General features: G+C 40.1%; 1 protein-coding gene across 9 annotated transcripts in view; it reads left to right on the top strand.

The window, feature by feature from the left end:
* Window positions 1-24,623, top strand: part of KALRN (kalirin RhoGEF kinase) — a 493,218-nt gene that overhangs the window by 231,633 nt on the left and 236,962 nt on the right. For all 9 annotated transcript variants that reach the window (XR_014618580.1, XR_014618581.1, XM_084289498.1 and 6 more), the window contains exons 8-9: window positions 5,496-5,627; window positions 10,442-10,672. Coding sequence is in view for 7 of the 9 variants with exons in the window: in XM_084289498.1 (XP_084145624.1) it covers window positions 5,496-5,627; window positions 10,442-10,672 (363 nt within the window). In the remaining 2 variants the exon portion in view is untranslated. The remainder of the gene's footprint in view (window positions 1-5,495; window positions 5,628-10,441; window positions 10,673-24,623) is intronic.

Here is a 24,623-nt window from a genome sequence, read left to right as displayed (position 1 = left end):
TTTGATGTGTGTTTGTTTTGGGGTTTGTTTTGCTTGTTCACAAGCAATCCTCTATTTTTCTGAAGTGTCAGTCTTGTTTGCAATTTATGAGGAGTTGCCAAGGTATTTTATAGCACAAAAGGCAATAAAACAGAAAGCTATACTAAGCTGTCTGTCAGCTAAAGGTGAATTTTTTTTGTCACTCTACCCTTTGAACACTGTCAAAGTGGATATTTTGCTTCAGCCTGAACTTGAAAAAAAGTTCCACTAATGTCACTTTCAGCTTTGGCTCTTTTTTATTTTACAATTGAATGGATGGGTCTGAAAAACTCAGTCCTCCCTTGGCACCTCTATAAAAGGAACTGAATTTTGTTCTGCCTGACAGAATACAGTATCTCATTATTAGGCAGACAGGAGAGTTTGCTAATTCTGAACAGCAGTTGCTCCTCACTTGTAATAAGCAACAATTCAGTGGGAGGTAAGCGCTGATCTCAAGCCTGTAGGCTCAGACTGCTGGAAGAAGGGGAGTGTGGGAGTTAGTGTGTCCATTAACCAAGGCTGAAGTGTTGGTCCTGCTTCAGTAACTCTGATAGAATAAAGCAGTGACTTGTAGGCTAATAATTTAGTCATTTGACCTCTGTATAGTATAAAAAGTGAGGTGTTTGGCATCTGTTCTCTAACTCAGACCAAATCTGTGGTCTATCAAGCCTTCATTCCAAATGTGGTCCTTTATTATGTGGCAGCACCCAGGGTTGTGGTGGTGTTCTGTGTTTGTGTTGTTTTGTTTTTTTTTGTTACTGTTTTACTTTTTAAACTCAGATCAGAGCTTCCTCATTTTACAATAAATAAGGCTTATATCTCTGAAACAAAGATGTAGATAAACCCACTACTTCCTCTGCCCTAGATCAAATCTTGTTTTTGCTCCCTCTGTTGTGTTGGTAATGGTAGTACTGATGCAGATCCAAACAGTTTTTCCCACAATATGCCCCTGCCTCCCCATACCAGTCTGATATGCAGATTGCCTTTCCCTCTCCAGTGCGATAAGCCACTACCATCTCTTTATTCCATCCTTCCTACTGATTGTAAATCTTAGTAAGATCATAATCTTCCAGCCGTTGGCACACCACAGCCTGCAAGGAAGTTGTTGGCTTGGGACAGAGATTTATGAAAAGCTCTATATCTTATAATATGCAAGCTGAGCAGGAAACAACTTGTTTTTCAAGGTCTCTTCCTAAAGACCCCACACAGCACACTGTACAGAATACAATTTGTCTGGTTTGGAAGGATGAAAGGCTGAGTCAACCCTGCTGGGAATTGAACCTCACATCTGTCTTCACGTGCTTCAGAATCACGTTGCTAGCCTGGCTCTCACAGCAGATACATGTGGCACACTGAATTGAACTTGGCTGAATGAGTTCCTGGATCAAAGCTGGGTTTTTGCTTTGTCTCTTTCTTTTCCTTCTTTCCTTTTCTTTGGCGTTTTCTTGATGATGGTTTGGTATGTATAAATTATGTTTAAAAAAAATAAGGAAGACACGCATGTGCCCAAAAATGCATACAAAGAAAAGGGGAAAAAAAAAAAAGGAAGGAAAGAAAAGACAAATGTTGCCAACTCAGCCTCCAGCCAAGCTTTCTTCAGCACGTGTGTTTGATCAAAACTAGTAAATTAAACTCCAAATACCTGCTGTGTCCAGGTGAAGGCACAACTCAGGATACTCAATGGAGGTGTTTCCCAAATGTCCCTTAATTCTGCCTGCTACAAATCTTTCTTTTTTTTTTTTTCTCTTCTCATGTTGTCATGGAAAGATCTTCTAGAGCAAAAGAGAATCCACTTCTATATCTTTGGGTATATCTGAGGCTATTCAAGGTTGCAAGAAAAAGTGTCTTATCTCACTGTGATTTTGAGAGAGCTGTGCTGAGTTATGCCAGAGGAGATTCTGACCCACTGAGTACCAGATGGCAGAAGCAGACGTACTATGTGTCCTCCCCTTTCTTGGTTGCAATCTCTGAAAGTGTGCTGAAGTATTAATAGGATGCTCACATCTCAGATTTTGTCAGAATGAACAAATTAACGTCTTCAATCATCTGAGAGATCCAAATCAATTAATTCTGGGCTAGCATCTACCCTCAGAAGGACACAAGCAGACTTACTGGTTAAAGTAGTTGGTGTTGGGTGCGTACACTAGACATTCATGCTGATTCTCTGAAAACTGACCCTTGACTATTCATTTCATGTTGCCTTATTCCCCAGACAGGAATATTACTGTTCTCATCCGTATCTGGATCCCTCTCAGTATGTCCTGGGGTTCTCTGTTTGAGGAAAGGAAATGCAAAAGAGAAGAAAACAAAAAAGGGAGGAAGAATTTGAGGAAAGGGAGGAAAGGAAAAGTCAATTGATATCTGTGAGATGCAGGGATAAAAACAAGATAACTTCTGCATTAGGTAGGGAAAGGAAATTCCAAAAACAACATCAGGAAGCATACGGTTAACCTCATCAAAAAAATATATATATCTATATAAAATATAAAATCAGGACATCAATAGATATTTTAGGCCACTGAAAAAACAATTTCATTGCTGCCTTTTCATCTTTCCCCACAGACTTTCTGGATCCATCTCAGGATGCTCAGGATGACAAAGGCAGACTAGAGTCTGTTTTTAATTTTTCTGGGCCTGGGAGAACTACCCTGGTTATGCCACAGTTCCCAGGTGGAGGCCTAGTAAACAGCAAGCAAAGACTGTGCAAAAAAAGTTGAAGGAATATGGACTACAAAATGACAGAGCTGTGTTTTGGAGCAGCCATGTGATCCAGAATAGGAGTTAGAAAGGAGAACTTGAAAGAAGTTGCCTAAGAATCCATTAGTACCTGACCTAATACAGAATTTGTGACTTCGGTGAATAGGTTGTGAGTTAGGAGTAAGTGTGGGTCATTACTTTAAAGTTACTTTTGGATTACATCAGAGGCACAAAGATACCTTAGGGAAACTTTTAATTTTAGGAGAGATTTTTCTTAATCTTTCCTCAAGTCTTGAAAAACATGTAGAATTATTGGAGTCTGTCATTTCAAATCATATTTAGGCAGCTTTTATGTTCCCAGTAGGAGCTATTCCTGTCTAAGGGCTAACTAGAAACTTAAGCAATTAATTTAAATGGTATTGAGTATCCACTAGACAGTAACAGCTCCTGTTCTGATCTCACAGTTAGAAATTTACAATTTTAAATTTATTTAACTCAAATGGCGACTTTGTTATATGAATGTGCTTCTAGTGTGAAGGGTTACATAAAATAAAGTTGATCAGGTCCGCTACAATAAGTGAGAAGTAATAAAAATTAACATAGCTGCTTTTTTCAAGATACACAAATTCCAATGTTGTGATGTAATACTTTGCAAAAATCCTTTAAAAACAACTTGCTCTCTGTGTGGATCTCCATGTAGACCACCACTTCAGGGTATCAGAGTAAAACACTGACAAGCTGTATTTCTTAAAACTTCTCAAAAGAGAGGATATCAACTGTTTCTGGTGGTGGTGGTAGTAGTGAAATTGCTGATGTAATTGCTGATGTGATGTTCTCTATATACAATTGATATATAGAGGAAAGATAGATGTGAGACAACCAGGTGTGAATGTACTTACATTCATCTTCTTGAGGTGTCTTCCACCTACACTGCAAATCATGTTCTGGAGACATGGTCATATATGAGAAACAGGTCTATAAGTGCTTGTACAAAAATTGGTAGAATTTGGCCGTTTAGATAAGAGCCATAACTGTGTGATTTCAGTAGTAGGAACACTGGTCTCTAAGGTGTAAAGATCTTTTGTTCCCTCTGTTCACCAAGAGGTTTATGTAACAGCTCTAGAAAGTATTGGTCTCAGCTCCGTACTCTTAAAATTGCATAGGACATTATGTGAATCCCACTAGCTTAGCAAAAAAAGATGATGACCTCAGCTTCATGCAGGAGTGTTTGGGAATTTCATCTTAAGAGATTCAACAAATCAGTGGTCGAATCAACACAAGAGAATCTGCCATCCTTGAGTCCAGTCTTCTAGAAAGCACAGGTTTCACTGGTAGATTTTTACTTTGTAGATATGAATGTTTAGGAGTTTATCTTTGTTATTGAATCTTTGTACACTGAAAAGTATTTACAGTGCAAACACTTTATAGCCCTGATTACACAGCAGCGTGGTGAATAGCTTTACACTGCTAATAAAAAAGGATGCTGATGCCAGAACCAGAGTTGAATTGAAATTCTTTACTTTGAATCTCACAGCCTTTCATGTTGTGAGTTAGTGCTTTACTAACAAGCCACAGGTGAACGCTTCAGGAGTGGATAAAACTGTGGTCCTGGGGGTGGTTTTGCAGCATTATACATTCACCCTACAGGGTACTGCATCTGTTGTATAATTAGCTGTTCTTTTTTATTTTTATAAATAGCCCTGAAGTATGGCAGGCTGGCTTAACAGCAAGATGGAGAAAGAGAAAATATTAATGAGTAGTAATGAGGTGGCATTAGGCAGTCAGTACGGACAAAATATGAGCACGTTAGATGCTGTGTTGTTGAAGTAGGCTCTGTTTAAAAGAAAAGGAGGATGGGAACCTTACAGACTAAATTCCACTTTTCTTTTACAGAACAGGCAGCCCCCAGGAGAGCCTCCCCAATATGTTCTGCCAAAGTGCATCAGCACTGCTCAGGAGGCCTTTAAGAGTGGAAAAAAAAAAATTTCCATCCCTCTGCTCCCCAAGCCTGTTCCATTTCTGGCTCTCTGTTAAGGCTTCCAACCAAGGTGCTAACCCATATCTATTGCAATGGCAATGACTTTTTTCTCCCTTTTTGTGGATGTCTGCCCACCAGGAACTGGACTGAAACCAGCAGCTCATTTTGCATTGGCTGCCTGACAGCCATCAGATGGTAATGGTATCTGATCACTGCTGACCTGGGCCAGAATCAAACGTGTGACCCAGGGGTTAAAGCCTTGGTATTCTGTTAGCAATCCCACTGAGCTGGTGCTGAGGTGGGAGCTACTTGAATACAAACTGTCTGTCTATCATTAAAATGCATGTCAACATTGATTTTTAGTGGGAGTTTGTATTGCCCAAATTAGCAGTGTTAAGTACAGGTAAGTGACCAAGGGAAGTTGGCAGCTGAGATGATGACAAATACAGCTGGATGTGCAACTGTGTCCTCCTGTGCCTCACACTGATGTTTTTTTTCAAAATGTTTCAGCCTCCCTGCAAAGTCTCTTAGAATGGATGTTTTCTAGACCTGGTTAAAGAAGCATTAGTTTTTAATCAAGAAAATGCAAAAAGCATTACATTTGGATATAGGTGTTTTTTCAGGCACTTGAAGGGGTGATGGGAATGTGCTGTTTCAGGGTGCCCATATGAACCCCTTATAACTGTTATGTTCTCCATGGTCCAATCTACAGTCATCTGTGGCACTCTGCAAAGTTTTCTAAAGCTGACAGTGATGAGATGTTCTGTGTCGCTGTTGCTCATTGTTTCTGGAATTGTTTCAGTTCCTTTCAGGTGTGGATGCCTGGTGTAAAATGTGCAGTGAAGGAGGGCTCCCCTCTGAGATGCAAGATCTGGAACTGGCCATCCATCACCATCAGACCCTGTATGAACAAGTAACACAGGCATACACAGAGGTATGTGTTTCCCAGAGGATTATGTGAGTATCTAAGTGATAAGATACTTAACTATGTTTGGGAGGTTGGCTTTTCCAAGTAAGATAGGTTTGTATTCCATTGTTGCAACTTTTTCAAAGAAGGAGTCAAATCTACCTTCTCCCAGGCTGTGGGATTCTGGGGAGTCACAGTAATCTTGTTGCAAGGGTGCACCAGGACAATCTAGGGGACAAACCCAAACACAAATGGAATCTGGAACTAGTGTTGGCACCCCAAAGAAGAACAGTTTCACTGCCTTTGCTGAAATGGAAACCCATTTTAGATGGCAGTAGCTTTACTTCTGTTGATTTCCTGTTGTGAATGAGTCATGACACAGGTACGTGAATGGGAACTGAGGATGACAAAGCTTCTTGTTTCAACATACAAAGTCACACTGTTCAGCTCTTGCTCTGTTCATCATATTCTTGGAAGAACATGTAGAATAAAATGCAGGAGAAAATTATTCGCTATTTGAGGGTTGGTGGTACACATATACGGTGAAGTTGTTCAGATACCATGAACGTAAGTGATGTTAAATAGTAATCTCCTATTTTCTGAATAACTGGAAGAATTTGAGCGTTAATTATTAGAGCAATTCTGGATTGTAATCACAAAGATCTGTTCCTAATTCAGTACTCAGACAGGCTTCTCAGGAGCAGTGGCTTGTTTAAGTAAACACAGAACAGCCCAGTTGACCTCCAGTTACAACCATGAGTTTTATACATGTGTCTAGTCAGAAACTAAGGTTTTCTGTTGGCACTTAAAAATACTTCTAAAAAGTAAGTCAAATTGGGGTTAAATAAAAATAATGTTTAAAACTGGCATTTTGTTTAGAAGCCCCAGTCTTATTTTTTGTGAAAAGAAAATTGATTTAAAAAACAAAAGCAATTTTTAAAATGCATATTGCTTTTACTGATGCTTCCTCAGAAAGCTACAAATTGTCACAGACACAGCTGTTTAATACATTTCCGTATTATTTCACTAATAAGCACATTTTTAAACAGTCTGTAGAACTGCCAGAGAGGTTACAGTCTGTTATTTCTGAAATGTTCATTCCTTTGACTACAGCTACATGGTGAGCTGAAAAGCCTAGATTAGACCTAAGGGTCCTGCCTCCTATCCACATGCCCGTATCTCCAATGCAGACAACGCCTCTTGCCTGTATAATTTAATGTCTTCCCTCAGAGCTCTCTATGATGGGATGAAAATGGTAGCTTTCTCTTTCTTTTATTTTCCTGCAGAGTCACTGAAAATCTGTTTTTACTTCTGTAATTGTAAGATATTTGAAATGGAATGCACGTTCCATGGAATAAACATCTAAATCTGGATATAGGGGCCTCTTCTGTTCTATTACATAGAAAAATGAAGCGTTTCACATACTCTGCAGGAACCCAAGAAGAAATGCCCAAGGAATTTTAGGAAAAAAAAAAATTCCACCTTACCGTGGTTATAGCCATAATTGTCTGCCTTTTTTCTTTATTGACCATGAGTGAAGCTCAAAAATAGTGAAAGCAGGGACCATGGGTCTGATATGCAATCCTCTTCTACCCCACTGGTAACACCAAAAAGGTTCTCTTTAGTCAGGCTTGAGCTATGTTGATGGTAACTTTTGTTCAGTGTGACTTGATTAACTGAATTTTACCGTCTGTTCCCAGAGGCATGATACATTTGCTCTAAAGACCCATTTTTTTCCTAGTGCAAATTGTAGCTGTTTCACAGATGGCACCATTACTCTAGTCACTGGCAAAGTTTTGGAGGTATTGCTGACCCAATATATATATGATGTTTACAGATTATAGCTTATTCACTACTTATGCATACAACTTCCATGGAGATTATTGCATTAGCGCAGTAAAATCTAGCTTTTTTGGTTAACTCAAGGACACACAGTGTCTTACAGAAACGTTTACATACAGCCCACCCTATCCCTTTTCCCATCATGAAGTCAAAATGCAGGAATATCACCAAATGACAGGAGTATGTACATATCACATGATGAGTTAAACCTTTCCAGAAACTCCAGGCAATTTTGTACTTTTCAAAATAAGTGAGAAATGGTCAAATTTGCTTTGACAAACACAGCACTGGCACTTAGACATCCTAGGGGCTGCAAGTTATGCTGGGTGTAGATCCATTAATCTTGAAGACTTTTGCAGCACTTTTTAAAAATGTATCGTAAGTGATGCTTGTGACCTTGCACAGTCCCTGAAAAACTCAGAAGAATCACATGAAAAGAGATTGTTTTATTTTTTGCAATTCTAAGAACATGGAAATGACTGGAAGAGCACAGCATGTAGCTCCTCCATTTGTGAAGCTGTTCCCTTCCTTTCTGTAAATTGCGCATTGCTGAGCTCTGAAAGCACAAATCTTCTGTGCCCCTTGATTGAGAATGCAGTAATATTCACAACAAAAATACTTCCAGGAAGGAAACTTTTTAAACCAAAGAAGTGCAGAGCTGCAGGAGACATGAAGTCCTGGAATATATAAGTATTTTTGCAAATATAGAGCACCACTGGTTATCTGTTTGTCACTGTGCTGCTTGCCATGTATTTATTGTACACTTCATCCAGCATGACAGGACAAGCCTGTAAGTTGGAGAGCAGGAGAACATTTCTAATAGCCTCTAATTTGTGTTAATGATTATTAGCAGGACAACTCAAGCACCTGGTGCCTGGTATTTATCTCTAGCTGTGCAGAGAATGACTGGAAGGCTATGCCCATCAGGGAAGAACCATAACTTGTAATCTCTGAGGTTTTTTGGGTAGACAACAGGAACAAATAACTCATGGAATAGATAAAAGCCTAAATCCTGTAGAAGAAGCAAGGAGTCAGAGAGAATGCAGAAGTGCACTTGTCTCTCTTCCTCCTCCTCCTCACAGTGTGAGTCTAGGAGATTGTCTCAGCTCCTGTCTCAGCTTTGGATGAAGCAGGTGCATATACAAAAATTGCTGTAACACCAGCCAGGGACAGATGTGGACCAACTGTAAAACCAAAAGCCAGTACCAGGACAGTAGTGAACTCACATGGTGAATTTAGCCAGTGAAAAGTGAGTTCCAGGTCTAAGAAGCTGCTCCCAATCGTGTGCATGGCCGTGGTTTCCTGTTCACGGTGATTAGATTGTTGCTGATTATCTTCTCCCAGATACAATAGCATGTCGTATGCCTTTTCTTCCCTGTACGAATGCTTCTTCTTCCTGCCTAGCAGCTATTGCCACCTCTATAAAGTTGCTAAGGTAACACCTGTGCCTCGGTGTGCCCTGCTAAAATCCCCAGCATCTCCACTGTGCACTGCTGCTGGCAAGTGCGACTGTTCCTTCTGCGGCCCCAGCAGGCTTCAGCATGTGCAAATTGTTCCAGCTGGTCCTCAGCAGCAACTGAATTTGAGTATGGAAAGCCTCTCCCTGTGGACTCTCCATTTACTTCCTGATCTAATTCCAAGTTACCCTGAATATTTAAAAAAAATCCCCAAGGATCTGCCGAAGCCCACCTAGTAGCCACCAAGTATGATGAGATTTGACTCCCAGTTTTGCTAGTATAAATCACAAAGGCTCTCTTCATTTCTCTGCAATTGCACCAGACATATGCTGCTGTAACAGACTGCAATGTAGCATGGCTTGCCAAAAGACTCAGTTTGGGATTAATGGGTATTTGCTACATTTGAACAAGCAATTTATAATACAGATATAAGTGAGACTTGAAAAATCCTTGAGAAATGTTTAACTTAGACTGATAATGCTCAAAATCCAACCTGGATGGAAAGTGTTCTTTAGACTGTTCTCTAGCAAGGTTGGTGATTATGATTGCATAGAAATGAAAACACTTTTCAGAAAATCTTGTCATGCCACTGTAGTTTGTTTCAGAAGGAAAGTGGACTGGGAAAATAGCAGATTCCAATAATGTCCTTATTTAGTGTTTCTGTTGATCAAAATATTCTAATGTTGTACTCTGCAGTTGAAAAATATTTCAAAAACATTTTTAGAGAATTAATATTTACATGCACTTATTAATAATGTTTGTTGGGATTATTTTTTTGTTGTTGTTCTACTTTTCATTTTGCCCCTGCAATATGAAAATGCTCCAGAAACGTTCCAGGAAAAAAAAAAGCTGGCATTCTATTTTTTAATTCCCCAATGCCTTTGCATCTGAAAACGTGTTTTAATATGCACGAAAAAGGTTACATACATGCAGAAGGCTTTCTATTTGCCAACAAACTTTGTAGGCCATTGAAAATGGAGGCTATAGATGCATCTGAGCTATCCTGGGAAAGAGAAGAATCGCTACCATATACTAATTTATTTTTCACTGTCACTGAATGAAGTATAGAATCAGAATGTCACACTTCTGAATGTATATTCATACTTAGTAATCCTACGAAGAAAGGACTCTCCCATACTGTACAGAATATGACTGACTCTACCATCTGTGGTTTTCTTAAAATGCCACCTCCTCACAAAAAATAGGCCTGCTATTGCAAATGCCACCTGTCATCAGCTAGTGCACGTCAAGAGTGTTCGGTGCCCGAGTGTCAGAACATAACGCAGCCTTGGGATCTCTGGTTCCATGCAGCGCCAGCAGCACGGTATCTGTGCTCCTGCTGAGTGGCACTGGAGGCCCACCAGGAAGCAAAGGTAGGCACTGCATGTGCAAGTACAAGTCAAAAAGAGATGTTACAAGGTCTTTCTTCCTTTTTGACTAAAGGAAAAGATATGAGGGAAGAAGAATCAGCTAGACTGTTCTCTCTCAGCTCTTGGATGTTTGAGTACCAGAGCAGTGAAGTAGATGTGTTTCTTCACACAGGTGAGCCAGGATGGGAAAGCTTTGTTGGATGTCTTACAGCGTCCCTTGAGCCCTGGGAACTCTGAATCCCTCACTGCTACTGCAAATTACTCCAAGGCTGTTCACCAGGTGTTGGATGTGGTACATGAAGTCCTGCATCACCAGCGGCGCCTAGAGAGCATCTGGCAACACCGAAAAGTCCGGCTACATCAGAGGCTGCAACTCTGCGTTTTCCAGCAGGATGTTCAACAGGTAATGCCATTACTAAAGGAGGTAAAGAATGGTCTTTTATTTGCAGACATAAAGATTGTTTGGTGCCTTATCTGGAGGATATTGTCACAACCAAGATTTCGTGCGCAGCTTTGCCTGTGCTGGAACCAGGCTGAAATACTAATGCACCTTTCAGTATCTCTCAGTTTCACATTGAAGTCATCAGTCAGTCCACTGATTATTGATCAATCCATTCCCCGAGGGAATGTGACACTCTTTTCAGTGGTTAATTTGTCACAAGTGAGCAATTAGCTGTAGGTACTCTGCTGTTTTTGAGAAAACAGTGTTTACTAGAAAAAGAAGGATTTCAAGTGTAAAAAGCAATCGAACCATGGTATATTTCATCTTCTTGTGTGGAGGCAATACAGATACAGACCTTTCAGTGGCGATGCTTAGGTGATCTTTACATTATTACCATTTGTGGAGGGCAGGTACCTGTACTATGAGTTTGCTGGCTCAAATGAACTACACACCCCAATGTACGTAGCCCACCTCACAGAAACGGAGTTCATACCATACAGGCTTGCCTCTTAGAATTCAGGCTCCAGGGAAATAAAATTTCTGTCAAAAAGAAATCCTTTTGAGTACAATCACAACAGTGTAACTGATAGTAAGAATGAGATGCCATTTTCATAGCTGCTAAATATGCAAACACAATCAACAGATGCTACAGGACTCTGCTCATTCCTCAGGGTGTGGTTTGTTTATGGGCCCCTGTACAGCCTGAAACAGATGTTGGTGGCAATATGGTACTTGCTTTAAATGAAGAGGCTGAATGCTCTAATCGTGTTTATGGAGCATTCTAATGTCCCTGGGGTTCTTTATGTCAGTGCCTTCCTCCCAGTGAAACATGAGGTGGAGATGGAGCGACAAAGCTGTCACAGGCAAAATAGATGTGAACCAGCAAGGAAGGGGGACAGGCCACTTGTATGCAACATGTGTACATTTGTGGTCCTGTTAGTGCCATAGTTAAAGTGCACCAGCACAGACAGAACTGTGGCTGTAGATATCCTTCACAAATACGTGTGACCATTTCTTTGGCAGACTTGAGAAGTTTGCTAAAATTTATACCTGCTCATTTTTTCCCATGAAACCGCACAAGTATTCATGCCATATATATAATTAAAACTGAGATTTAATGTAACAGATGCTTAATTTAAGCAACTTCACTTTCATTATGTACCAGCAAACGTACTGCATGGTAATGAAATTCATAAGCCATATATTAAATAGAGCACATACTTGGAATTCAGATAGAATGCTCTGCAAACTTTCTCAACTTTGATATATTATCTTAATACAATTTTGGGGTTAAAATCTTAAAAACCAAGGCATTGTAAATTCTGGTATTTTATCCAACTGCGGTATATAACGTCAATAGGTATCCATACTAGCTATGTATTCTTCATCCCCTAGGGTTACTTACACTTTCGTTCAATACCTCCACTCCAAAGCTTTCTTTTCAATCTTTTGAAATCAGTAGCAGTGCTTAAGAGGTGCATTCGAGAAACACGTTCAGGCTTTTACTTCCTGCTTAATGCAGGGCAACGAGACTCTGTCACTGGTTTTCAAAAAGTACTGGTCTTTTGTGTATAATCTGACTTTTGGTGAGGGGGGGGAAACAAGCAGTAAGAGTTGCTGGATTCCAATCGATTTAGAAAGCATCACTCTGTGTGAGTTCTGTTGGCAGCAATCTTTCCAAATTTTTCTCTTAATGGGTAGTTATTATCTGGGAAACAACAGCTTAATGACAGACATGCTTCTGTCCCAGCACACACTTCCATCCCTTTGTCCTACTTAGAAAGTAGAGAGGAAGAGATGAATCATTCTGTTCACTAAACATCTGTACTATTCAAAATGAATGCTTTGTAACTCATAAGTGAAATTAGCAGCTAAACAGAAATACGAAGTGTAGATTCCATGAGGAGGAGGAAGATCTCTGAGCATGCTTTTTGGTTTGTGTTTTTTTTTTTTTTTTTGCTTGTTGATTTGATTTTGTTTTGAAAGTAATCACGTCCTATGTATCTGTCATACAGTTCCTATTATGCTTGCTTTTTTAAATAGCTATCAGCTGGCAGGTGAAGCTGTCTACTAGTAAGTTGTCTGCTAGCCAAAGTAACATCTGCCTTATCAATATTTAATAACTTTTAACTAGCTTCTTCCTGGTTCAAATCAAAAAAGGTATGTGGGAGAACAAATCCTGACAAGAGAGGCCTGAATTTATTAGAAATTGCTGTCTTCTAGACTGGCAATGATACAGTGTAGTTTCTCAAAGGAAGAGTTCCTCTTCCCTTTCCACCCAGCTTCAAATTTAAGCTTACCACTGTTCATGTCCCATGGTTCACCCTCTCCAGGGTTGGCCAATGCAGTGAAAAATTCAGGTGGAAGATGATCTGTCAGACCTTACACTCACTCAACTTCTTCATCTCTACCTTTCTCTTCATGTCAGCTGTTCTGCATCAATCTTCTCCTAAAAGCAGATGTGAACAGGAACTAGTTTTGTTATGTTTCATGTTTCTAGTACAGATTCCAGGATTATTTTGCATGTTCTTGCTCTATGCTTAACTGCATTAATAGTTTTTAGTAAAGACAGATCTCTGAGAATGGATCCTTTTGGATCCTGAGAGATCAATTATTTTTCATTTAACTACTCTAATTAGACTTGACAGAAGGTTCAAATACTTAGTCATGCAATGTCAAGTTTCCATAAGTTTTGCAAAACTGGGTAGCAGGATGAAAGTTTTATGTCGTCCAGGTGTGCTCTTTGGACTGGATTAAAGGTTTATTCTGTGTTAGACAGGGCTTGTTCACTTCATTCTTGATATCTTCTACACCATTTGCAAGGCCAGAGTACACACTGTATGCATTGCTAGCAGGTCAGGGCAGTGTTCTGAGATAATCTCCCACTGACAAGGAAATCCTTTTGACTGTAATTTGGTTTCGGTTTGAACTGCACAAAACCTGAAAACATTGAAAATGATAAATTAAAAGAAACAAAAGGAACTCCTATTTTGAGAAAGAATGTATCTGTACGGTCAAGTTGTAACCAAAATAGAAGTTGTGCTATAGAAAAAAAGTTTAAACAAACACTGTGGATTGCCAAGTTACAAGTATAAGAAATGTTATGCTATAAAATGTCATTAAAATAATCACTACCTCACACCATCAGACATTTTCCAAGATTATTTGCTGTTAAATCTATATGTAAGTACAATGATATCAGTTTGCACATGTGAACAAAGGTAAATACTGGTGTAGTAAGAACTATGAGTTATGAACATATAGCATTTTAAAGAAGGGAAGAAAATAAATGGTGTGAAACTGCATTTGCAGCCTTCACAGGAAATGGAGCACCATTCACACAATAGAAATAGCAGATAAGACAATTTGTGAGCTGTTATGAGGCTCTACACAGGCATAAACTGACAAGGAACTCTTTTAACACCAGAAGTATTTAGGATCATTATAAAAAGAAATGTTGGATTGCCAACTGTGTAAAATACTTCATTGCTTCTCTTGTTTTTCAGAAGTTCTCTATCATTTCAGATAGGGAAGAGCTGTGCTGTTTGATCCCTTAACACAGCTGTGGGAGGAAGTGCTGAGATTCTGTCTTACAAGGGAGGAAAAAAATCCCTTTGACATTCATACTGTTATTCTGTAATTGCTGCAGATGCTTTAGCCCATTTATGGTAGCTTTTTCTTTTTGTCCCCCTCTGTTCTGGGTCTTCTGCTTCTCCAGACTACTTACCAGCAAATTTACACCATTTCAATTTCTGTTGAAAATTGAAATTGTTCTAATGTTGTCTCCAATTTTGCCTGCTTTGCCCTGTTACATCTTGATTTACCCTGTCTGCCTTGGCATGTGTTTCTCCACTTTAATATGTTCCCTTTGCACTCTTGAACACCAACAGTGTAAAATAGCAAGGCACAAAGAGTGTTGTACCATAAGCAGATGTTATTGAACAGCCTTAGAAATAACTGTAGTAAGTTTATAGCATTGTTCTTCACTCCATTGCCTTCCCCTATCCCCTTGGTTTAATATAGGCAAGAATTTTGTCTGAATTCTCTCACTTCATAAACTCATTCAAATGAAGCTGTAAAGCCCAAAGCATACCTATTAAAGTAGAAGAAAAATGGAGACCTATCAGATGCATTATTGAAATGGTCTGTGCATGCCTTGAAGTTGGTATTTTAAGGCACTTTGATGGTGGAATAGTCAAACTGCTGCTCTTATTCTGCAGGCGTCGTTCCTTCTTGTGGAAGTTCTTGGTCTTTCCACCCATCTGTGTATGCACAGACACCAACACCCTGCCTGACACAGCCAACCTTATTCTCTACAGATTCACATTCTACAGACTCACGTGTTTCTCACATTGCTGGTGCTGCTTCCTTCTTGCTTCACTTTGGTTGTGATGATTGCCTGTAAAGGAGGAGCTGGAAAATAGGTGGATGTAGAGGTCCTGTCTGTACTGGTGTTTTTTGGCTTTGTACAATGTCTTGATTTAGCTGGGGTGGTTCTGCATGGAAAAAGGAGACATGCACCTCGTGCCAGGTGAAGACTCGCAGTAAGCCACAGGATGTCCATCACTAATAAACCCTTATTAGCACGTGGGTACCAGTATACTAAGAAAGCAAGGACTGTTGCCATACCAGTTGTAGTGATGTGTCAAAGCCCTTTTGTTATTAAAGAAGGTCAAGCTAGACCAGAATCAGGTTCATCTGGGTTTCTCTAAATTTGTAGATCTGTGTCCTGTTGGCCTCATGCCCAGAGACATTAATGAGCATAGCTTTGGTTTCCTTGTGTGGTTATCTGCCTCTGGTGATGGATAAAAAGGCCATGTGGCCACACTGATATCATTACATTTACCAGCTGCCATTGTTGTGGGAGACTGCAAAGTATTGCAGAGGAAAGGCTGTCTCTCTTCATAACCAAGCACTTTAACTTGTAACATGTCTGGCTTTTACTGGCCGAGAAAACAGATCATTCCCTGTTCCTGCCCTGCTTCACTTGTATGGAGAAAAATGTCCTGCCAACATCTATCTGCCTCCATACACTGTCCAAAAACACTGAATACTTCATGTGATGTGTGTGATCTACATAGTCCATTTGCAGAAGAATGCTGGGATGTTTGTGGCACAGTTCATGATTCATTTAGCTTTCACACAAGATTTTAGAGGATTAGGTCTGTACATCCCCCACATATGCATGTGGACAATCAGTTGTTTTGATCACTTCAAGGCAATGACTTCTCCAAAATTCTGTAGTTTTCTATCACAGTTTGTCACAGTTTGTTTCAAAGGAAGAAATCAGACTATATGTCTCCTTTTATGCTTTGTTAACAATAAGTACCTTCACTGAGCCTTGTAAAACAATAGATTTATTTGTAAACAAGAGAAAAGTAAAAAGAACATTAGAGTCAAGTCAAGATTATATTTACTGCCATATGACTTCAGCTACAGCACCCTGCAAAAACACGTCACTGCTCTCTGCGCCATCTGAGCAGATTTAGCTTGTAAATTACTACCACTGACAGATAAATAATTAAAACATTAGAAGCATCCTAGAGAATTTTCACAGCCCCTTTGGTAAATTTATCAACTAATGAAATGCACTTAGTTTGTCATTCAAGTGTTTGAATTGTCAAAGCATTACTGCCATACTTTCTCTGAGCTTACAAGGTATATGTGATCTTACCATCCATATGGTTGCAGTGGTACCTGATGGTGAGGAAAGGTTGAACTCTGGTTGTACTGTACCAAAGAATTAATGAAAAAAGGAACTCAGGAGTCAATACTGGTAAAACTACCTGGCAACCTTGTCCCAGTGGGAAGTGACAGAAGAAAATAATCTTTTGTCACCCTAGACCAAGAGATAAATAAATAACACTGCTTTTGCAAACCTTGCCCTTCCAGATAATGGTTGTGGCCAAAGTGTCCACACCTAGTTTATTATCTAATATAAATATCTCACCACAGAATTTGGTAGATCACAGTAAAACTTTTACCTACATATCTCTAAATGGCTAACTTAATAAGATGTGCACATGCTTACAAATCCACATTATATCCTTAACGGCCTCTTTCTTGGTGCTTGTCTGGTGTATTATTTATGCCATAAACAACAGTAAGTCTGTAGTAAAATGATTTTTGTTTGTTTGTTTCCATCCCCTTTTTGTCACAGACCATGCAATAAAATATCTTGGCAACTGCTTCCCTAGAGCAATTTTCATTCCATTCTTTTGTTCCTGCCAAAGGAACTGGCACCTTTTCAGGCTGTATGAGTGCAAGTCCAGGCAATGAAGAGGTTTGTGGCCCCACTCATCTTCTGAAGAGGGCTGACAAGTAACCAACGCTGTCACTGACTTGAAAGTGAAGTGGTACTGATTAGTATCCTGCAGATCCTATGAAATGAACTAATAATAACATGGCCATTTAAATAACACAAGGCTTTGTGTTTCTGTCCTGGTAGTCACGCTTGTACCCTCTAACCAGTGATCAGTGTCTCATGTAAGAACAACTCAGATGTCTTAAGAAAGCAGCCCAAGAAGTTAATTTCTTTAAATACTTCAAACTCACATGAGAGAGCAAGCTGTGTTCTGAACTTCTGACAACATTTATAACAGTATCATATATATCAGTATTATACTTTCTGTGCCAAAAGTTTTTACAAAGAAATATGGGTTTAAGCAATTACATTTTCATTTAATGATATTTTTTTCAGGAAATTCCTTAAGGCTTGTTGATTAACAGTACTGTATCCTCTGCAAAATTTGATTTAAAGTGTAACTTGAAATTATCTGGAATCAACCTTTTATCTTTCTTACTCTATATAGTTATTAAGCCAAGTAGACAATTGTTCTTTGTGCTTTTGAGGAGTCACTGATTAAAAAATAATAATGATCACTTTTTAATTTCTACACAGAGCAGAAGCACTAGGGATATCAAACTTCAGGGGCCAGCTTCAGTTACTAACTGAAGTTTACTTAGTATTGATGTAAGAGCAGTGCAAGAACACTTTGATGAGCTCCACAGCTGTCTTGGGAAATAGGATCTGAAGAAATCTGAACCAGCCATCTTGATCTCTGAACCTACTTAAGTGAGAAGAGGAACAGAAAAAAAATAATCCTTTGTGCCCCCTAAACTGTTTTTCTTGTTTAGGATACTGTCTGTCCTTTAAGACACAGTCCTTACAGATGGTCTGTTTTGCTGCTTTCTGAACTGGAAAAGTTTGGATTCTTACTAAGAGTTTAGGAATCTCTAAGAAGGCCTTCCAGAAACTCTTGAAAATCCTGCTGACTCCTCCAGGCTTTGAATCTACCTCATAGCAAATGGAGAGGATGCAACATGTTGTATGAACAAATGGAAAAGATGATATAATAATACAGTTACCTCTCAGGAGGTAGAGGCAGCTCTCCGTGGTCTGGATTTATCCTGCCTGTCTTTAAGAACGTAACTGAATCATCTAAGTCAGGACCCTAATGCATAGTCTCCTTTTATAGTCAGTGGAGAGACACTGGCATCTTCAGGGAATGACTCAGTCTGTCTAAGATCTGAATTGTACTGTGGATACTCTTTCTGTCAGGGGAAATAATGAGAAAGTAGGCTCTCCAGGGAGGTCCTTCAGTTTGATATTACCTGGTGTTGGGTGAGATGAAATAGGATGCAGGAGACCAATCCTGTGTGGTGCTGAGCACTTCTAGCCACCATGCCAGGCCATTCAGTGCCTGTCTGATCCAGGGTTCACTCTGTAGCAAACTTGAGAAGTCAGTCCTAGGGAAAGTGCTAAAATTTGCTGTTGTTATGCTCGAGCAGAATCATCCGCCTTATATAGCATATCCTCGTTGTTTAGTTCTATACCCAGATTGTTTGCATGTCAGCATCCCTGAAAATACGACGTTTAGTTTATTGTTTTTGAAAGGCATCATTGGCTCCCATTGTCATGGCAAAATGGGGGGAAAGAATCAGGCTCGTCTGTTACTGATTAGGCCTACAAAAATAGTAGGGCTGCAGTGGTGAAGGAAGAAAAATAATTTTCTCCAGAAATATATATATATTTTTGAAAGCAATTGCTAGAATGAGTAATTGTCACTAAGGGTACAGAGAAAAAATAAGGTCTCTGAATAAACATAAGCTGGAATGCTAGAAGGCTTTTCCTCCTGCAACTTTAAGTAACAATAACAGTAGTACTTCTTGCTTGTTGTGGTTTCTTTCATCTCAGGATTATGGGTCTTCTGAAAGGTTGATGCTAAGCGACTTGCCAAAGGTCACTGAAACCTTCATGGCCAGAACTCCTCATGTCAGGATGTCTGATTCACAAATCCTTGCTCTAAACCTTCAAAGTCATTGCTAGTCCAGTTTTACCCCTGAAGAGAATGTCTTACGGGATTTATTTGGACTATGTAAAAATGAAATATGGGTCTGTTATGCTAAGAAATAAATATGCTATTTTGGGCATTGGTTTAGGAGTCTAAAATAGTCTTTCTTTTCTACTCCATTTGTTTCCCGTGATCTTTCCTTCCAATTACCTCCTCACATGATCTCCCAGCCTTTTCATGATTCTGCCTGTCACTCAGTGATCAATCCTCTTTCATATTGCTTTTGACTGATGGCCAACAAAAGGTATTTTCATTAAAGTGAGAAAACAACTAGCCAGACAACAAAGAGGATAATGATAGCTAGTTGCTGAAGTATAACTATAACGATTTCACGGTGTTTTCCTGCATGGGGCAGCTGCTCAGCCAGCTGGTTACTTTCTGCCTCTGGCAATGACCTGCGCTCACAATTTGAGATTATTATGTCTTACTGTGTAGCGAGGCCCAATTTAGGTTGAGCTGATCTGGCACCATGACCTGTTTATGCTAGCTGTTCCTCTCCAGGCCAGTCATTCTCACTACTTCTCACTTCTAGCAGCTCTACCTCAACCCGTGTCACAAACTGTTTTTTCTAGCTCTGCTCCATATAACTGTGCTCTGTTCTCCTGTTGGCTGTACCTTAAGTAGCGTCCCTACCCAAACAACTTGATTGAAAAGTTCTGGTATTTCTGTCCTTGGAAGTCAGTTTGTGTACCATCTAAGTCTGAACACAATGCTTTAGCTCACAGGAGACTTTTAAGCAACTACTTTTGTTTCATATTCCTCACAGGGAGCTCTTACAACAAAGCCTCTTGTTTGCTTTTTAAAGTTGTAATCTTTGGATTGCAGTTCTGGAAGCTATTGCCTAGGCTGGGGTGACCCCCAGGCACATTTTAGAACTGGTAGGCCCAAACTCCTGTATACTATTACAAATATAAACTTTCTTTTATGCTATGATTCCCTTTTAAAAAAAAATGTCCTTCAAACATAAAAACCATGTAAAACAAACATATTTCATGCCTGTCCACTGGTCTTTTATATTTCTCCTCCTGTTGGTCTGACAGTTCTTTACTTGTTTCTTCTTCCTGCCTTTTGGAGTTTTTTGGATGGGGGACATGTGTCGAGGGATGGAGAAAATTACTTTTATTTTTGGCTTCAGCCACAAAAAGCATTTTGACCTTGAGATAGTTTCCTTCCCAAACCAGCATGAAAAGTTAGGGAAAAAAAATCACAAAACAAAAACAAATCAATAATCACTTCTTTTCTTTTTTTTTTCTTTTTTTTTTCCTTTTTTTTTTTTTTCTCTATAACAAAAGGTAATTTTTAAAAAATCAGAATGTATTTGGGGTGTTGCTTTTGCTTGCTTGCTAGCCTCCTCAGGTTTTTTAAAGTGTTATGTGGGGTCAGGAAACAAGAAGAGCAGTAAGTTCAGGATGAGGGGAGAGGGGATGCTATATGCTGGGAGACACAACCCACCCCTCACCCCCACCCAAAAAAAAAAAAAAAAAAAAAAAAGAAAAGAAAGAAAGGAATGAGTTTTTTTTCACGGAAAACTTCACGTGTGAGGAAAGTGATTTTTTCATTAAATGAGATGCTCATGGGAAGTCCCCAACCACTTCTGGGCCTTGCTCTGCCCATGACTCACACATCTGGAGTCCTTCAAGTGTCTTTTCTCTCCTGAACAGTTCAAGGTTGTTCCTTGCTGAAAGAGCTTTTCATAAGTCTCATCCTGCTTGCACATAAATCTTAGTTTATTTTTGCATCATCTCAACCAGTCTGCCAGGGGACTTAGGGCTCAGCATCCATTTGTTTGCCTCCCCACAAACAGCTCCTCATTGCCGTTATCCACAGCCTCCTTTGATCAGTCTGTAAGGTCGTTGGCCCTTCACCCTTCAAAACCCTCGTAAGATCCGTTTCTGCAGTGACCTTTGGAAGAAATCAGCCATATGATTATGGGTAGGTTACACAGCAATGCAAATGTCCTGAGCTTTTTATTTTCAGTTCTGTTGTGTCTTTCACATTGAGTGTTTGGCTCAGCATGGAGTCTGTATGCCACATGCCAAACTTCTCACACATCTCAGCAACTCAGCCCTTTCCCCGCTTATTTGCAGCACCGAGCTTTGACTTCTCTGTTCAGGGAGACCATGTGTCATATGCAGCTGGTTGGCCTGAGCGGTGACTGACCGACAGGCAGTGTGAGCAGAAGGGATGCTGTGGTGCCAGTGTGAGTCCCTGAGCGGGACCCTGTGGTAGAAAAGCCCTGCTGGGAGGCCAACCCCCAAAGGCAGCCTTGTGCTGCCATCCTGTCTACCCTGGGCACAGCCTGATGCACAGAATGTCTCAAACTGGGAGAGAAAACATTTGAGGAGTTAGGTTAATTGTTTAAAAGACAAACAAGTGATGTTAGAAAAGTCTCTGATAGTTGGGAACTGCCAGGATGGAGAAGAGCCACTCCTGGCATTCAGGGCACTTCTTATTTGTACTCAGGTTTTGCCTCAAGTTTCAAACCAGGTCAGAGCCCCATGGAGGAAAGGTGTTTTCCAATGTGGTGGCACAAAACCCAGCCCCATGGGGCTCTGACCCTGGCAAGGGTGTTTGAGGCTGCTGCAGTGCTGTACCATTTTGCATAGTTTTTCTGTTACTGAGACAACACTACGTACCAAGACCCATTTATCCCAGTTGGAGGTTGTTCTCATACTAAACTTGTCTGTGCTGGGATTATAAGCCTGGTTAAATGAAGATGATTAAATCGTCTGCTCCCAACAGTAACCTAAGCAGAACTTTATTTAATATTCTGGTCGATCAGCAGTTTTCTCTACGGCGAAGCAGACAACTCAGCACAGTGAGGGTTGTCAACATTAGGCCTGGAGCATAGTGCTTGCATTAAAGACTGCTCTGTCGTGAAGCTCATCTTTGCTTTATCAGTCCTTTCTATTTGTTCATTGGCTTTAAACATCTTATTTAGTAACAGTTCAGGTGGGTTGATACTATCAAGCTGTCGATGGTACCATCTTAATCCATGTCTAAATTCACAGTGCAGTCCAGGTTAGTAGCAGGTCCAGACAGTGTCCCAGAGCACCAAAATTAGAAGCCAGTCACGTAGGTAGTTCCTTTCCTACAGAGTAAATGAGGAGTTGTTACCCAAGGTAGGTGCCTAACCCTGCTTACCATTACACTATTCCACTTCTGCCTACGCTAACAGTTATGCTCTGGTTACAGCTGAAAAACATGTAGTAAATATGTCCTCCAGTAGTTTTGTTTCCTCTCTTAAAGCCTTTAGGCACATTTGTCACTGACAGAGTTAAAATCAACTGCTCTATTTACATACTCGAGGTTAATGTACTTTTCTAAAGAGTTCATGACACTCCTTTGGTCCCTCCTGTGTATGTGCTGTATTTCTTTAGGGACATTTTACATTTTGGACAATCCCACTGAGAAAAAAACAAATTAAGTGAATATATGCAAGGAATCTACTTTGCAAGCCATAGTGGGCTACTCTTAAAAATGATAATAATAATAAAATTAATAATCTCTTCAGGATCAGATGCTTTCCCTCACAAACATGAAAATCAGCACTGGGCAATTAGCTGTGATGTTAGCAGTTAATAATAACTTCTGTCAACACCTTGGAGGTCTAAATCATAACTGCCTATCAAAAATCCAAATCAGCTGGGTCCTGCAGGTGTCTCTATTTACTATCAGGACTGCAAGTGCTGATTTTCTGTTCTGCTCTGATGCCAGAGAGGTCACATACGAGTTACTGGAGGGGGGGTATTACTGAGGAATTGAAAAAGGCCCTAGTATGGTTGTAGCATAGTCTGAGCACTGTTAACTGTTTCTTTAGAGCTCTCTCTTCTGTGGATCAGCTGGCTCTCTGGCTCTTTGGGGGATGATGTGCAGGAGGACTTGAGCTTCTGGCACTGTGTCTATGCCATTAGGGTTTGTGATCAACATGAGACCTATGATTTCTCTGTCTGTGTTGTTGGTTCTTATTTAGGCTCCAGGAATCTGCACTTGCAGCAATAACTGAGCTCAGTCCTTTTGCTTCTGGGATGTCCTAATCCTACTTCAGAGCATGTGAGGAGGACCCTGGGTTTGGGCCAGGTGTTTCTCTTCTTGAGAGAGCTCCAAACCGCATTCTAAAATGGTGGAAACAACAGCAATGGAGGATGAGAGATTGCTTGAGTAAAAAATTAACAACTTTTCAGATTGCCTTTGCTTCAATGTCTACTCTGCCTGGCACATTTTTCTTCCCATCCTCTTGAGCTGAGAGGGGCCCAGGGTGTTCTTTCAGGAAACTCTGACTATGTCTAAGCAAACAGCCTAAGGTCTGAGGGAGCCAGACCTAAGAGTGTAGCTGGGCCCAACATTGGCTGACCTGGTGGTTGTGCCCTGAAAAACTGGTCTGAGAGGGCAAATGTGGGACGGGAAATGGGGACCTGGGGAAAGTGAAGTAGCCACTAAGCCTTAGGAGGAGTGAAATCTGTTCAAACTAGTGCTACAAACAGCAACAACCAAAACCTTCTAGCTGCTCTAGGTAAGAAAATATTTCTGTATTTCTGCATATTACCCTTGATAGGAGATTGACATCAATTAGTTGTATTGCTAATTCATCGTGCTACAGTTAAGTGCCAGGTATGTTTCCTAAGCATTGGAGAAAAGGCTCACCAACAGCAACACCAGCAGCGTAATTGCAAAAGAAAAAAATCTACCCACAAGCCTTGAGAAGCCTCATGCAGAGCACAGCAGCATCTTTCTGTGCTGATGCAGAGCACATTTTCTGTGTCTTGCACAGAAGGAACATGCACAAATGTCGTTATTTATAGCTTCTCCACCCCCACACAGCTTTGAAAACTTGCTGTAAAAGAAGTTAGCATTTAAAGAATACAACAGAGGGTTTTTTTTAACCTGATGATTTTTTTTTTTCCTTTTTTTATTTCCTTAAAAACAATATTCTGGGAACATTAGAAACAAGCCAGGCATCAAGGAAGAAACATTAGTTCTTCATTTGTCTGTCTATTGTTCTCTTACTTGGAATGTTTTTAGAGAGGCAGTTTCCAAATTTTATCAAGTAAAACATTTGATCAAGAAAATGAAAGATAAGTGGGATGCATTTGATGAATGGGAGCCTTACCGAAGGAAAGCAGCATTAAGTTGAAGGAAACCCTTCCTCATGGTAAGAGAAGCATATGTGTTCACACTCCCTTGTGGAGAGCTTGTAGCCTAGATGACCATATTCAGTGAAAGAGCAAGTTGAGGCTGCATGACCTCCGTCACTGCTCAGAGGAAATGGGCAAGTACTGTACTCAAAATGCCCAGCCTACACCCAACCAACTCTGCCAAAGCCCTGAAATAAATGTGCTGTTCCCAAGAGACACATGACTAAATGCTGCATCTCCCTAATTACCAGGGCTGGGATCAGCTCTCTCCTTTACGTGAAGTGAAGGTGGATGGTGCCAGAACACATCACATTCTCACTTATCCAAACACTTGTCAGTTTTAAACCATCAGAATATGGTTATAGATGTGAAAGGCTTGGGTGAAGAACTGTACAAGTACAAAATGGCAATCTGTAGAAAGCA

This window comes from Netta rufina (assembly GCF_964035555.1).
Source record: "Netta rufina genome assembly, chromosome: 6".
NCBI lineage: Eukaryota > Metazoa > Chordata > Aves > Anseriformes > Anatidae > Netta > Netta rufina.
The sequence above is the reverse complement of the archived record's forward strand: the minus strand, read 5'-3'. Positions and strand labels throughout refer to the sequence as shown.